Here is a 15400-nt window from a genome sequence, read left to right as displayed (position 1 = left end):
TTTAAGGTTGTTCCTGATTAGCCAGTATGAGTTATGTCCACTCTCTGTCTAGTCTCATTATACCCAACGACAGTATCACAGTAGAGAATCTCTCAAGTGATGTTCAGTAGTATCCTTCATTTACATCATTTTAGCAAGTTGGAAGCATTCAGTGGCACACTCTTGTGTGTAAAATGACAAATGTTCAACGACAAAATCAGCAACTGCAGCCGGCAAGTCTGATATGCACAATGACTAGAAGTCGCATATTGTGACATTGACTTCAGTGACATCTTTGCATTGTGCTCTGATAAAAAAGAGACCATTTGTGAACATCAGTTTCAAAAAGTTATTTCGCAAAAAAATTTTTTTCAATTGCATTTGTTATTTAGATTTTTAAAAAAGAATACTCTTATCATTCTTTATTTAACTTTGTTGATGTGCTGCTTTCAAAATGTTCTACTTACGCCTTATGAAATTTAGTTGCTTCCCTCACAAGTAATGGACATTTTTTTATTGATTAGTAAAAATTGTAAGGTATATAATGTGTAGATGTCTAAAGAAGTTCCAGTTTGTGTATTCACACTTTACTGCTATTTAAGAAATCCATTATCATTTAAAAGATTTTAAACCATTTTATGATTTTTATGTTTTCCAAATATTTAAAAATGAATGGCCAAATTATGTAAAAACTGTATATTTCTTCTTCAGGGCGAGTCAGGTGAATATGGACTTCCAGGACCAAGTGGAGAAAAAGTAAGTGTGCTGCTGCATGCACTCCACTGCTTCTCACTGAAGATTTTTACAGCCAGAGATTCTTAACCTTTTTAGAGGCACAGACCCCTTTAAGAATCTGATGAAAGCTATGGACCCCCTTCTGCAGAAATATTCACATAAACACAACTTTGCATGCAATGAATATAATGTACTTTATTTATCGAGATTTGATTGTGTCGTACATATACACAAATTATTATTAAACTTTAAAGTAAACAATCTGAAAAAACACTTCTTTTTTTATGCAAAAAGTAATGGCCTTGTAATTATGAAATACAATCCTCTTGTGCAAATTAAAACAGATCTACTACTAGTACTATGTTTTCTACTACCACATCTACTCTAAATCAACAGTACCGGGCTGTATAGTGAATATAAATGTTAATTTTTATCTGACCCTCATAGACCCCGTAGGGGTCCACGGACCTCAGGTTAAGAATCTCTGCTATAAGCAAACCGAAAATATTCTCTTAATTTTTCACATTTACTTCAACATGAAAAAATAAATAAAAAAGAAAAGATTAATCTTCTTTTCAAAGATATCACTGTCTTATAAACTGAGTACATTAACGGTATGACACTGTGGATTCGATAATTCATCATTGCACTTGTATAATCTAATTTTGAAGTTGCAGAGGATCAACCCTAACATTGATCCTAATATATATTATATATATATATATCCTAATATACATATATCCTAATTTATATTTCCCACGGTTGGCACGGTAGAGTAGTGAAGTGCTGTGTCTGTCTCACAGCCTTAGATTCAGTCAGTATCAATCCAGAATTTTCATGTTCCCCCTGTGTCACAATAATTTTCTTAGAGTACTTCCGTATCCTCCCACCTAAGATTGATTGATTGAGTCTAAATTTACTCTGTATGTGTGACTGCTTTTTTGTGTTACACCTAATGGTGACATAATAAGTAATGTTTGGAAATGTCTAAGCACTTAAAAATGGATAGATATGGATAAAATATATTTTGACTATGACATTGTCATAAACGTGTTGTGATATCTGAATCCCAAAGTGTAAATCATTTTTACACTTACATAGTTCCGTGGATGTGTGATACCCAGGTTACCTGCAGCTGGCATACTCCTCTTAAAACCAGACATCAATAGTCAGGAACCAAGGTAGACTAGGGCGAGTGAGGACACATGACAACAAGAGTGGGTGCAGTGAAAGTGCATTGTGCCATTTACTGAAACAATCAGCAGTCTCCAACAATAAATAATAATAACAATACATTTTTACACAATGTAGTGCCTTGTGGTGCAAGTTCCTTTATCAAATAAACAAATAATCCACATTAAAACACAGTTGCTTGTGAGAAAGTTAAAAAAGCAATAAATAGAAATACACAAACCCCAACAATAAAACCAGTCAGGATTGCTGTCTCTCCATTGCAATGCTCCTGTCGCATCTCACCCCGCTCACACTTCCCTTAGGTGTGGTCAACAGTGCGAGAATCCCTAAGAGCATCTGATCACTCTTGCTCTTGACTACTCAGCAGAAGTGATCTGATCTGCCCCTTGAGAGCCTCTTGCATCGCTCCATCTTGGGGTTTCTTTGCCTACTTTCTGCACTGCCCTCCATTCCAATCCTCTCTGCTCTTTTACTTTCAATTGACTGAGTCCTCAATTTTTTTCTTCCTCTCTGTCAATCCACCCTAGGGTCGTTGTATCTTGTGGGCACAGGAGCTCCACCAAACGACCTGTCAGTGAAGAACGGCTGAGCTTACGACAGCTGCACATAACCAGCAATCAGCTTGCCTCTACAGTTTTGCCTCACAGTGGAGCGCTCCTGCACCCACAAGCCTGAGCTACTGCACTGTTTCTATCTGAAAACACACGGCCATGGACCTCTTAATACGCTTTACCACAGGCTATGCTCCAGAAGCCCTGTCCACAAATCAACCTAAGCATTCATTTAAGAAAAAATGTATTCCAGTATTTAAACCCAAAAACAATAATAAATACCAGATTTGGCACAGAACTGAATTATCACTCTTTCAGTTTTACGCTTCACTCACTCGCAAAACCACTCTACAGACTATGCCTTGCTGCAGGCACAGTGCTTCCTTTTCTTGACACAGCTTTCTGTCAAACAAGCAAGATATGCTTTACGGCAGTTAATGAATATACAATATAGAAGGAGACTACATTTTAATTTAATGACTTCTTTTTCAATTAGCAGGCCACTCCGCTTACCCAATAAACCATGCTTTCACAGTTCAGCAAGGCTTTATGCCTGCAGTCAGCTATACATTATGCACTGCTGTCCTCCCATACAGTGGCCCTGTTAATCTTTTTAAACTTTAGTTACTGTGATTCAGAGTTAAAGGGATTTAACTGGTTGCTTGTATTATCTTGTATTAGGGTTGGAAAAAAAAATTGATTGCAAGATCCAATTTTCCCATTTTAGATTTGTTTATCTATTATTTGACTTTGCTTGAGCTTTGTATATTTCAGCTCACACTAGATATTTTTTATATTTATGATGGTAATTGTAGATCATGTTAATGAACAAAACCATAGTGACTTTATTTTATATAATCAGGTCATATAATCTGCCCATAATGAAGAGTAATGATAAATCATCACTCTAATATTTCACACACTGTTCATTCCAGTGAATTACACACCCCTGTTTGTGGTTTGTGCATAGCATTGTACAGCTAATTTTAGATTTACTTCCTTTCTTCTTGTCCAATTAGGGCATGATTCCTACTATCCCTCCTTACCTTGTAGAACTGCTGTCCTATTATACCAAGCCCTCATCCATTAGGGCAGCATTGGTCCAGGTATCCTCTTTCGGCATGCTACTCCCTTGCATTTTGTCCGTATTGAACATTTTCCAGCATTTAGGATATTGCATCTGGTGAATGAAAGTCCTTGCATTACAGCATATAATTTAATCATAGATTATTATATTAGTTAAAACTGATATGTACAAATATGAATTTCCTGGTTAAAAGTGTTAACTGTCCTCAGTTTTGAAGTTGTTTTTGGCCTTCTTGTCTTTCTTGTGATTGATTTATATGCTTTTGATTACTGCTTTGTACGAAGAATTCTGAATGCTCTTTTTTGTTAAAAGTGTGTTATTTGCAATTTAATATTTGCCAAATGATATCATTAGATATCAGTAGTGAGTGAAATATTTCTGTACTTTGCCTGCTTCTGCCATATTAATTTTAAAATTGTGGTGGTCTTTTTGATTTTCAGTTTGCATGCATGAGCTGGACAATTTTTTTATGTTTCTGAGATAATCAGTGAGGCAAAATTTGCATGGACTTTATAAAATGCATGTTCAGCAATTCAGCATGTAAATAAAATAAATAAAAAATATTTAATTATTAATGTTTTATCAAAATAATTATTAAACAAGATTTAAGCAGTGCAATATATTATATTGTATAAAACATTCACAAATCGGGAGCAGCTGATAACTGTAGATATTAACATTTGCAGTATTTAATAATAATAATTTTCCAAGAAATAAGTAAACTTTCCTGTTATGTTGAACTGAACATTTACATTACAAACCTATACAAAAACATATGCAGTTCTTTGTTTTAATGTTTAAAACCACCTTAGAGGGCCATCATCTGCTACTGCTGCACACAAAAACGTAAATGACAAGCAACATGAGAGCAATGAGCAATCTGATATGTTTATAATTTGTATACTTATTATATACTGTATATTTTATATACTGAAGGAACAAGTGGCTTAGATTAAAGCTTAGATAACAAAGGAAAATAAAAATGAATATTCTTAATACTAATGAGTATTACCTATCACAGTAAATGCAAATAACATTTTATAGCAAATTGTTACAAACATACTTTAAGCTACAAATCATATATATATATATATATATATATATATATATAATATATGATGAAGTTATTTACCAAAATGTCAAATACAGTGGGGCCCAAACACAGTCATTGGGACCCAAAGTGGCTACAGGCTTTTGTTTCAACCAGATCCACAATCAGTGATAATAATTGATCTCATTTTCAGTAGTTAGCTGGTATTTTTTCTCTTCTCTTATTCTGCATTCAGTGTGATTTTTACATTAATAAGACACTAGCTGAAATGCCCATCATTGCCTGGGAGGAAAATAAAGAGCTTTTTTTTTTAATTGTTTGAGAAAAACATAAGTAAAAAAAAAAAAAACATAGCTTTAAAAATAAAAATAAATTGCCAAACAATAAAGACTCACTAATGTCCTTGTCTTGCAGTCTTGTATGTATGTTATCATCCAGTTGACGCTCGGAACCAGCCAACTCAATTTAATTTCAAAAGCAACAGGGGCGTAGTGGAGCTCAAACATAAAGAATGCTGGCAGTCGCCTGCTATGTGCTAATTGTGTAAGCCGATCCTACAAATTATTGAAATCGTCAGAACTACTCTGGGCATTTCTCTGCTATGAGGATTCATGTTGCCGACATGCTGGCATCGTTTGTGCATTAGCAGCTAAGCGAGTGTCTTTCTTAGGATGTTTCCTTTTGCTGGTGTGCTGGCCTTGCTTGCGCATCCTCGGAGCTGAAGCCCTCACCCCGAGTCTACATGTCACTTTCGGGCCGGACAGACAGACACACTTACACGCGTAGAACTCTAATTTAATTTCAAAAGCAATAGGGGTGCAATGGTGCTCAAACATAAAGAATGCTAGCAGTCACCTCCAGTTCGCCCTCTTGTGGTTGTTCCGAGTGCCAACTGGATGATAACATGCATACAAGACAGTAAGATCACCCCCCAGCCCAAGAACGGGGTGGGTTAGGGTTGATTTCACCCTACAGTATTTTTAGTCGACCAAAGAGAAACATTTGGCTGCAACTACTTCATCATCGGAACAGATGAAACCACACCACATGAAAAAGCAGAATGAAAATATTGTTAAAAAGTAAAAAACAAAAAACAAAAAAAAACCAAAGAACTACAGTATTCCCATATAACTTCTTAACATATTTAATTACAAGATTTAAAATGGGTATATTTTTCTATTTAATTGTATCAGACAGTGAAGGCATATGCAGTTTGAAAGTGTGAAAAACATGGTAGATCTAAAAGGGCCATCAAGATCAGGAATATGTTAATTAAGCAATATTAAAAGGTAGTATAAATGATTATAATTATAATAGATGCTAAAAATATCTAACAAAATATTTCTATAATATGCATATCAGGAATCTGATATACAGTACAATATAAAGGTGAATGTGTGATTGTGTATGTGTGTGTGTGTTTGTCCAATACTCTCTACACCAGATGCTCACGTTTTGATTTTTTATTGCTCAGTTCTGTTCCTTCATTTCTTGTCATTCATCTCTGGCTATGTAAAACTCAAAGGTACAATTTTTAAATGGCAATCTGGTGGATTTATTGGAAATATTGTTCAAGCAAGTATTCCTTCATTACTTGCAATCATTTTTGTTTATTTAACTGTATATTTTATATACTTTATGGGCATATAGTGCATTGTGGCAACTAATTAATATATTATTGCTAATTGTATAGTTCATGCTATTTGCAATTGTCAAATTGAATGCATGAAATATCAAAATAAAAAAAAAAATGAAATAAAAAGCAACTCTTTATCATCGACACTAAACAGCCAGATTCTGGCCTGGGAATAAAGTGTCATTTCATATCATGTTAATTAAACAGCCAAAATAAAAATCTAATTTTAATTTAAAATGACCTTTGTGGTGCTTAGCAATTACTGGTGAAATGGGCCACTGAAGACAAAGCTTCATAATAGCACCATCTTATGACAGAGACACATTTACTGTACTGAATACTGTAGATGGCTATCAAAAACAATTCTCTCCAAGCATAAACAGTAAACATCAGAAAGCTAAAAACAATAACAACAATATTTATTTATATAGCACATTTTCATACAAATAATGTAGCTCAAAGTACATTACAGGATGAAGAAAGAGAAAACAAGACAAAATATAAAAAATAAAATTAGGCAGTACTAATTAACATAGAGTAAAAGTAAGGTCCGATGGCCAGGGACGACAGAAAAAACAAAAAAAAAAAACAAACTCCAGACGGCTGGATGAAAACTGGTCTGTTTTTGACAGATTTAACTAGTCAAGTGCATGTCTGTCTCTCAAATATCAGTTCTCTGTTAAAGCCTAGCAAATCAAGAGATGTCTGACTGGGATAAAAAAAAAATTCAGTTAGACGTGGTTCTCATCCAGAGCTGCAATGTCTTAGAAATAAGATTTGAAAGTGCTGAACTTGCACAACCCTCAATTTAAGAACAACTATAGATTTCCCGTATTTTTGTTGATCATACTTGCATTGAGCCAACTATGCAAACATGACTTTTCCACAGTGAACTTGTTCAAGAGCCGCTATTTGATTCTGCCAGTAATGCACACAAAAAAATTAAATGAGTTTAATGGACAATCTTTTTAATGCAAACACAAAATTGTAGGCTATGATTACTTTTTAAAAATAATTAATTAATGCGAAGCTGTAACCCACCTCAAGTTTCTGTTTCTTTAGTGGCCCAGAATGTTGAGCATCCTGATCTATATGTAAAACACTTGCACCTGTATATATTAAAATAAAAACAAGAAAGGTTTGTTCATCTATGGAGACTCTAATTTGTATAAATGTAATAGAAGTACACAACTTGGATGTGGCTGATCCTTGTATTTTTGGTCGTTATAAAACTGGACGTATTTGAAATATGCTACCATCTTCTACTGATGGAGTCCATACTACACTTCATCACTCGATGAGCCCTTTCTTCATGAGACAGGTTCAATTATGTGTCGTTCACTTATATTGCTAACAGTGTCGGCTGTGGTCAATTGCCAGCCATTGTTCTCTGTTCTCATCACAGTTGAGTCCCCTGGATGCGCCATTTAATTGTGTGCAAAACACTGTGTTTTATTTCTTGCTATTTGGTATGTAGGGTTGAAGGTCACATTTAATCAAAATGCTTCACCAAATCCAAAACACTTTGTTTAGTCAATAATAGACAAATTAATAGAAAGCTCTGAGTATAAACTGATTGATCTAGTTGATTGTGTACACTTTTCTGCCACAGTATAAATAATTCATGGCAATGTTACTTTTCTTGGTCATCAGTGACATCTTTGTGCTTGTTATATTGCTTATTGTTTTATAAATACTATTCTGTTTTTGCTTCCCCAAACTCTGTAGTTTATAATCTTTCCATGATATTTACAAAGCTTTCTGGCATCATAAAAAAGTAATGCAATAAAATGAACAGATACTGTACAGTGCCAGGATTGTCGTGTGTGTGTATGTGTATACATTACATAGATGCATTAGGAATTACATTATATATAAAACTAAGAAATTGTCTTGGATTCCTTAGGGTTCAAAGGGTGATACGGGCACTCCAGGAAATCCTGGTGAAATTGGATTGGCTGGACTTCCTGGACCCATGGGCCCTGTGGGACTACCAGGGCTACCGGGACCTCCAGGACCTCCAGGACCAGGATTTGCATTTGGCATTGTAAGTATAAAGAAGATAACATATATGGCACTCTTAATTTACCTATCACTTTACAGAAAGTGTTAAAATATCTGCTGTGCTAAATTTGATTAGTTGTGTGCCAGTTCTAGATTATTTTGCACCTTAGGCCAAGCTTATTAGTGCGCCAACCCGACTGTTCAGTAGCCTGTATACCTGTATTTTTTCCCCCCCGCTTATGCACCGCGCCCTAGGTGAATGCCTAATTTTTCTTATTGGAGGCGCTGGCCCAGGCCACACCTATGTGTAGACATTATCTCATTCACTTGCTTATTTAGCTCATTAAGTCAAAAATAATAGCAAATTTCTGAAGTTTTATATTTGTTTATGTCAAGGTCATTGATAGGGATGCACTGTGCATACCTTTAGCTGACTTCCAGTGTAAACTTGCAATTATGCACAGTTTACTTTTTATATTTTTACTTATTTAATATTGCTGTTAATCTGTGTAAACCAATGAGAAGAAAGAAGAAATTAAAGTGGAGTATTTGATATGATCTACCAAGTATGCACCATTTATTGTTTACATTTTATTTAATTTTTTAAATTTTCTCAATTTAAATCCAGTAGAAAAGAGCAAAAAATCAAAAGGCTTTGTCTTTGAGGTGACTATAGGAAAACAACTTTTGTTTAAGCTGATTAACAAATATTTACATTCTTCTTCTTTTGCAAATGCTTTTTACTCTGTACATTAAGTGGAAAAAAGTTAAAGGTCCACCTGCATATGTAAAAATAAAAATGCAGTTATAAGATGAAAACTGTTAGCAAATAGCTGAGGATGAGAATGGAATAAAACAGAATACTTTTAATGTTATTATGCACTTTACACACCTCGGTTTCATAATGCAGTTAGGAAAGAACACAAATCTGAATGTATCCTTTGCTCTCTTTATTTAGGACGATACAGAAGGCTCAGCATTTGGAGTTAGTGGACCAGACGGTAAACCAGTGAGTATTTATTTTCCAAATAATTTACACATCTAGCACTATTTCCTATCATTAAAAATCAAGATAAATTATATAATACAAAGTGTATTTCCTGTCTCGCCTCAGTTGTGAATAGGAGCCCAGTTCTACTTTGTACTGCATTGACCAAACACCTGCTAGTACACTAGTACACTTTTTCATAAAAATGACATTTTTAAATTAAAGCAGTCCTCATTCACACTAGCATTTTCACAAGAAAGTATATCCATCCATACTAAAATGACCAAATACGTATATGACGTAATTGTCTGCCTACAATGGGCATGTGCACACCGTAGATATGCTTAACCATGTTTACGCTGTCCAATTTTTACAAGATTTTGCACCCAATTTGCAGTCACAACTGATTTTCTGAGTCAGGTCTGAATTGCAGCTTCTTTATCTTTTGTTCCATATGTAGTATGACAGTGGTTGTGGTGCCTGATTGCATCTTACAACTGGGTGGTCACATGATTGGAAAATTTCTTGTCATTAGAAATTTTGGCTGGCCATCTTATAGTATGAGCAGTCTCATGTGCCAATTTCCTCATGTCGGCATCTGAGTGTGCTTTGAACACATATAGTTTGAACACCCTCGTCATGGCATGTCAATCATACAACTGGTGACTGTGTTGTGCAGTGTGACTTAGCAGCTTGAGGAACAATTTCTAAAAATTGCACTGAACACAATTTAGATGCATATAATTAAGTTACACAATAATGCCATGGAAAGCAGCCCAGTCTGTCGGAATGATATTTTTCTGTGAAGTAAAATGCTGTTCGAGCATTTTTAAGAGTATCCAGTTCGGGAGAGCATTTTCAGAAGTATTTGTTTCCTTTGGTTGAAAATGCCAGTGCAGTGTTGACAAAAGGTGAAAACGAGGAGAAATGTCTGTGTTTTTAAACAAAAACTTAGTTTTGTTTACAGGGCCTAGTTGTAGTCAGTCATCACACATCATCTGCAAACATGAGGTAGACATGCAAACTACCCATAGACCATATATAAGCAATTCCCAGCCTTTCAGCCAGTACATACTTAATTTCTTGCATGTCTACTGAATTTCGCTCTGCTTATGATGGTATTGATTTCAGACTACAGGGTCACAAGTGCATTTGGCACTGCGGAATGAACAGCAGCTGGCAATGAAGTAAAATGTGCCTACCTTGCTTTACATGATTTGTAAGACTTTTTTTAAAGCATCATGGGAGCTATTTGTCTATTTCAGAAGAACGAATCCCCTCTGTGTGAGAATTCAATCAAAAAAAGTATGTGAAAAACATATTAGAAACAGATATTTTAGGCATATTTATGAAATCAGTCACACATAGAAACAATGAAATGAGAAGTCCAGTTAAGGAAGTAATTCAAGACAAAACATATTTAACTGAAAATTATATGATGATTGGAAAAAGACACCGTCCACAAATCACATGCTGTTTCAAGAATTATGGCAAACATTTCTGTTTTTTAAAGCTGAATCTGCCTGTATGAGACAAACTACTAATGCATAAGTAGCGAGTGTAAATGTGTCATTACAATTGAGAGGGGTGTATGAAAACAGTGGAAGAGGGAATCTGTACAGCAAGCCACAGCAAAGCGGACATTTAACATTAGAGCGGGTGTGTGACTTCAGTTTAGATCTTTCTGAATGCAACTGTCACCATTCACTTTGGAGATGATCAGCTCACAGGACAACTTTGTGTCACTCCTACAGAGTCTGACCAGGTTGTGTGGCACACATGACTGCTGGTTGCTTTTCCGTGACCACCACCACTCTTCTCATTTGAACTATAATGGGATGTCAGTTTGGGTTTTCTTATGGTTTGGCACCTCCTCTTAAACCAGTTTGCCCTTTGGTAACCCAAGACTCCATCTTAGCTCTAAGGACAAGTGGGTGGTATTCTTCATGCAAAGGGCATTATTTTACAAGACAGCCACATTTTGTTTGGTTTCTTACAGTTTGCCTGGTTGTATATTGCACTTATTACCTAAGCAAGCCTGTGATATTTAGTATTTTGAACATGAAACTTTGTGTGTGGTTTTCACTCCCTCTTATGGTCAGTTACAAAGTAAAATATAAAAATAAATGTATGAAGTTAATTGTTTTTAAATTTATTGATATCACTGAAACAGAGTTTCAGGATTTTACTTTCATTCTAAAATTCAAAACTATACGTTAAATATTTGTATATATTTCCTCCATAATGGACTCCACTGAAAATAAATGGTAGAGTTATGTCCTATTTAATGTGTCACGTACTTCGCAGTACAGAATTCTCTTTTCAATGTTTTATGATACAAACTTGTATAAAACTTGTTTTTTCTTGTTTTCTAGGGACTACCTGGAGTTCCAGGCATGCCTGGACTAAAGGTAAGAAGTGATTTGTCTTGTTAGTATTCAGCAGGTTTACTTCCTGTCACTTTGTTTTCATTCATATTTTAATATTGTATGTGTTTATTGTCACCATACTCTGTCTCTTACACTTTTAGGGTGATCGTGGAATTCCTGGTTTACCTGGATTAAAGGTAAGTGTAAGCACAGGTGTTTGAAAAAGTCATTTACCAGCATGGCTCAGTGTGTTTCTATCTTGACCCTTACCAGGAAAAAGCAAAAAGAAATGATGATGACCTAATGCAGCATCAGACCTTCGGCAAAAAGTTAGAAAGTTTTACCAAGGAAAGACACTTCAAAGACCTTGCTAAAATGATCTGTGCCTTTTTCACAAATAACAAAATTACAGTAAATGTATTTGCTAAATGTAATATTCACATGAGTGAGGTTGATGTGTACTTTGTCACAGAATGGCAGATAAAATATGAGATGCTTGGTAGAGTAAGGGTCTATAAGAGTGGTGGTCCCCTTCACTTGTGTATGCTTGTTTCACTTGTAAAAGAAGCTTTTTATTCACATTGTAGTTTCCCAAACTAAACCTGCTTAAAATTTTTCTTTTTTTTCTTTCTTTTTATTATGCTGTTTAGATACCATACGTTTCTTTTCCTTTCCTCTCCCTTAACTTTGTTGTGATAACTTTGTAATCATATTTTTAAATAACAAGTTTATCTTCAAAAAGCACAATTTTAAATGTATCATTCTTACTGATTGTGTAGCAGTCTGAGTTCTCCCCATTCCAACTTGTGATGTCATCCACATAAATCCCCGTAAAATCCAGACAAGATGACATCTGATCTCTGAATTGGCACTTCTCTGAACTTTCTAAGGCTACTGTGATTGTCTTACAGTCATTTAAATTAAGAATTATTTAATTAGATAACCTTGTCTACTTTTTAACCCTTAAAATTTATTCATTTGGGACTAATCTTACAATTCTGAATACTAAATTATCAATAACTACCATACCATCTTTTAAATTTGCCTAATCCTGAGCAGGGACACAGGGTGCTGGAGTCTATCCCATCATGCATAGAGCAGAAGGGAGGAGCACACCCCGAAGAGGGTGCCAGTCCTTCTCAGGGTGAACACATAGAGACACTGGGACCAATTTAGTGTCGCCAGTCCACCTAACCTGCGTATCTTTGGACTGTGGCCATATAGAACAGCTAGCAAGCTAATCACTTGATAAAAGAGGTCACATATGAAGATCTAAGCCCAGGGTTTTGCTGTCTGCACTTCTCTGTGTTATTCCCACGTCCTTATTTGTGTACTAGGTAATTATCATCCACTTTCGGTCCCTCTCAATCCAAATTAAGGTCACAACAGTGAATAAAATAAAAAAGCTTTAATGCCTTGATTTGTATTATTATGCTGTCCTGGCTGCAGGTGTATAGAAGATTATTTGTGTCAAAATGAATTGCAATCCAACACATGCATCTTCTTCTTCTTCCTTCGGCTGCTCCTGTTAGGGGTTGCCATAGCAGGTCAACTTGTTCCATATCTTTCTGTCCTCTGCATCTTGCTCTGTCACACCCATCACTTGCATGTCCTCTCTCATCACATCCATAAACCTTCTCTTAGGCCTTCCTCTTTTCCTCTATCCTGGCAGCTCTATCCTTAGCATCCTTCTCCCAATATACTCAGCATCTTTCCTCTGCAAATATCCAGTCCAACACAATCTCGCCTCTCTGTCTTTGTCTCAAAACTGTTCAACCTGAGCTGACCCTCTAATGTACTCATTTCTAATCCTGTCCATCCTCGTCACACCCAATGTAAGTCTTAGCTGCAATATATATGCATATATCATATCATAATTAAAAATATATCAACCAAACGATCAATCAATTTTCAGTATGCCTGGTCTTCAATCGAAATACAGTACACTGGGAGAGGCCGCTAAGCTTTTAGTTATGACGCACAGTCCGTGGACATGGATATAGGTTATGTATTGCATTTTTGAGTGGCTTGAAAATTGTGTGCCATAGAGACAAGCAATCAATCATTTAGTTGATATGTTTTTAATTATAACATGACCAATTGGTGCCAATCCATACGCATTGCATTGAAATGTAATTTACACATTGAATCTTTCATACAGGTAGCCAGCCATTGCCAAGTGGGTAAAATGAACAAAAAGAACATAGTGTTCAAACAATATCAGTGTCACTCGCTTCTGGCTGTCAGCGCGTACTCAAATGTTTTTTATCATTTTGCTTTTGATAGGGTGAATCTGGAATACCTGGAGCAGCAGGAAAAGATGGTCAACAAGGGTTAGATGGCTTCCCTGGACCAGAGGTAGGACAACATTACGTATTTTCTATATTGATTTCAATCATTAGAGAGGTTTGTTACAGGCAGGGAAACCTCAGTGTACAGGAAACTGGTGTCATGCGACGACACCCTAGAATTCACGTGTGGTGCTTCACAGCAATGGAATACCCTTGGTACCAAATAAAATGTAATTTTGGAAATAAACAATCACATTAAAAATTGCAGCATTATATATACAGTAATCCCTCCTCGATCGCAGGGTTGCGTTCCAGACCCCCCTGCGATAGGTGAAAATCCGTGAAGTAGAAACCATATGTTTGTATGGTTATTTTTATATATTTTAAGCCCTTATAAACTCTCCCACACTGTTTATATACAGTAAAACCTAAATATTATTTTAAAGATATCAAGTGTCTCTGATATCACATATGTTACAGCCATTACGATAGAAGGCCACCAGCAACAAATACGTACAATGCAAGAAAAATAGTATACAGTAAATGTGTGTACAGTGACACTAAACGTACGTACATGTACTAAGTACTGTAAGTAGAAAATTAATTATGGTTACTCACCAACAATGACACGATGACTTGTCCGATAACAATGAGTTTAATTTTACTACACAACAAAGGAGAGCATTACTGCCCTTATTAAGGAGCCACTTCAGGCGATTGTGTAGCACTGCCGTTGTTCTTCTTCTGCCAGTCTTCAATCCAAATGCCTAAAGCAGATTCCATCCAGACTACTGCCTTATTACATCCACTTACAACTCGTTTTGCACCCTGGTTAAAAGGACACTGCGGCCGTAGATCTTATATTACTTTCCTACTTTTTAAATAAAAAGAATCGTAGCCTCATTGATGCCGTAATGGCGTCCTACGGCGGTGTAGCTTTTCCCTTCCTTCAGCATATCCAAAACGTTTACCTTTTCAGCAATCGTTAACATCTTTCGTAGGCGCTTGGGCACGGCCCCTGAAGCAGTAGCAGATCGTTTTGGAGCCATAATGAAGGGCTTGACTATGCACAAAGATAAACACAAAAGAGCACAAAAGTTAACTCTTTACACAGTGAAACACGTTGATTGTGAATGAGCGAGACGAGACTTCCTGGTTAACACTGCATTCAGCACACAGGAACTTAACTGCGTGCTCTGATTGGTTAGCTTCTCAGTCAGGAGAACTTAACTGCGTGCTCTGATTGGTTAGCTTCTCAGTCATCCACCAATAGCGTCCCTTGCATGAAATCAAATGAGCAAACCAACTGAGGAAACATGTACAGGAAGTAAAAAGACACATTGTCCGCAGAAGCAGCGAAAAATCCGCGTTATATATTTAGTTATGCTTGCATATAAAATCCGCGATAGAGTGAAGCCGCGAAAGTCGAAGCGAGAGATAGCGAGGGATTACTGTACTGTATAAATGAGTGTGAAAAAAGTCCTGTGATTACTATGAAATATTATAATTTTATCC

The 15400-nt window shown here is 36.0% G+C and overlaps 1 protein-coding gene across 2 annotated transcripts in view; it reads left to right on the top strand.

The window, feature by feature from the left end:
* The window catches only part of col18a1b (collagen type XVIII alpha 1 chain b), a 315691-nt gene that overhangs the window by 245362 nt on the left and 54929 nt on the right, over nucleotides 1–15400 (top strand). For both annotated transcript variants that reach the window (XM_039756370.1, XM_039756369.1), the window contains 6 exons: nucleotides 691–735; nucleotides 8140–8280; nucleotides 9196–9246; nucleotides 11601–11636; nucleotides 11756–11791; nucleotides 13881–13952. In XM_039756370.1, the coding sequence (XP_039612304.1) occupies nucleotides 691–735; nucleotides 8140–8280; nucleotides 9196–9246; nucleotides 11601–11636; nucleotides 11756–11791; nucleotides 13881–13952 (381 nt within the window). The remainder of the gene's footprint in view (nucleotides 1–690; nucleotides 736–8139; nucleotides 8281–9195; nucleotides 9247–11600; nucleotides 11637–11755; nucleotides 11792–13880; nucleotides 13953–15400) is intronic.

The sequence above is a fragment of the Polypterus senegalus genome, chromosome 6 (assembly GCF_016835505.1).
Source record: "Polypterus senegalus isolate Bchr_013 chromosome 6, ASM1683550v1, whole genome shotgun sequence".
NCBI classification, from domain to species: domain Eukaryota; kingdom Metazoa; phylum Chordata; class Cladistia; order Polypteriformes; family Polypteridae; genus Polypterus; species Polypterus senegalus.
Note: the sequence above shows the minus strand (reverse complement) of the source record. Positions and strands in the feature narration are given on the sequence as shown.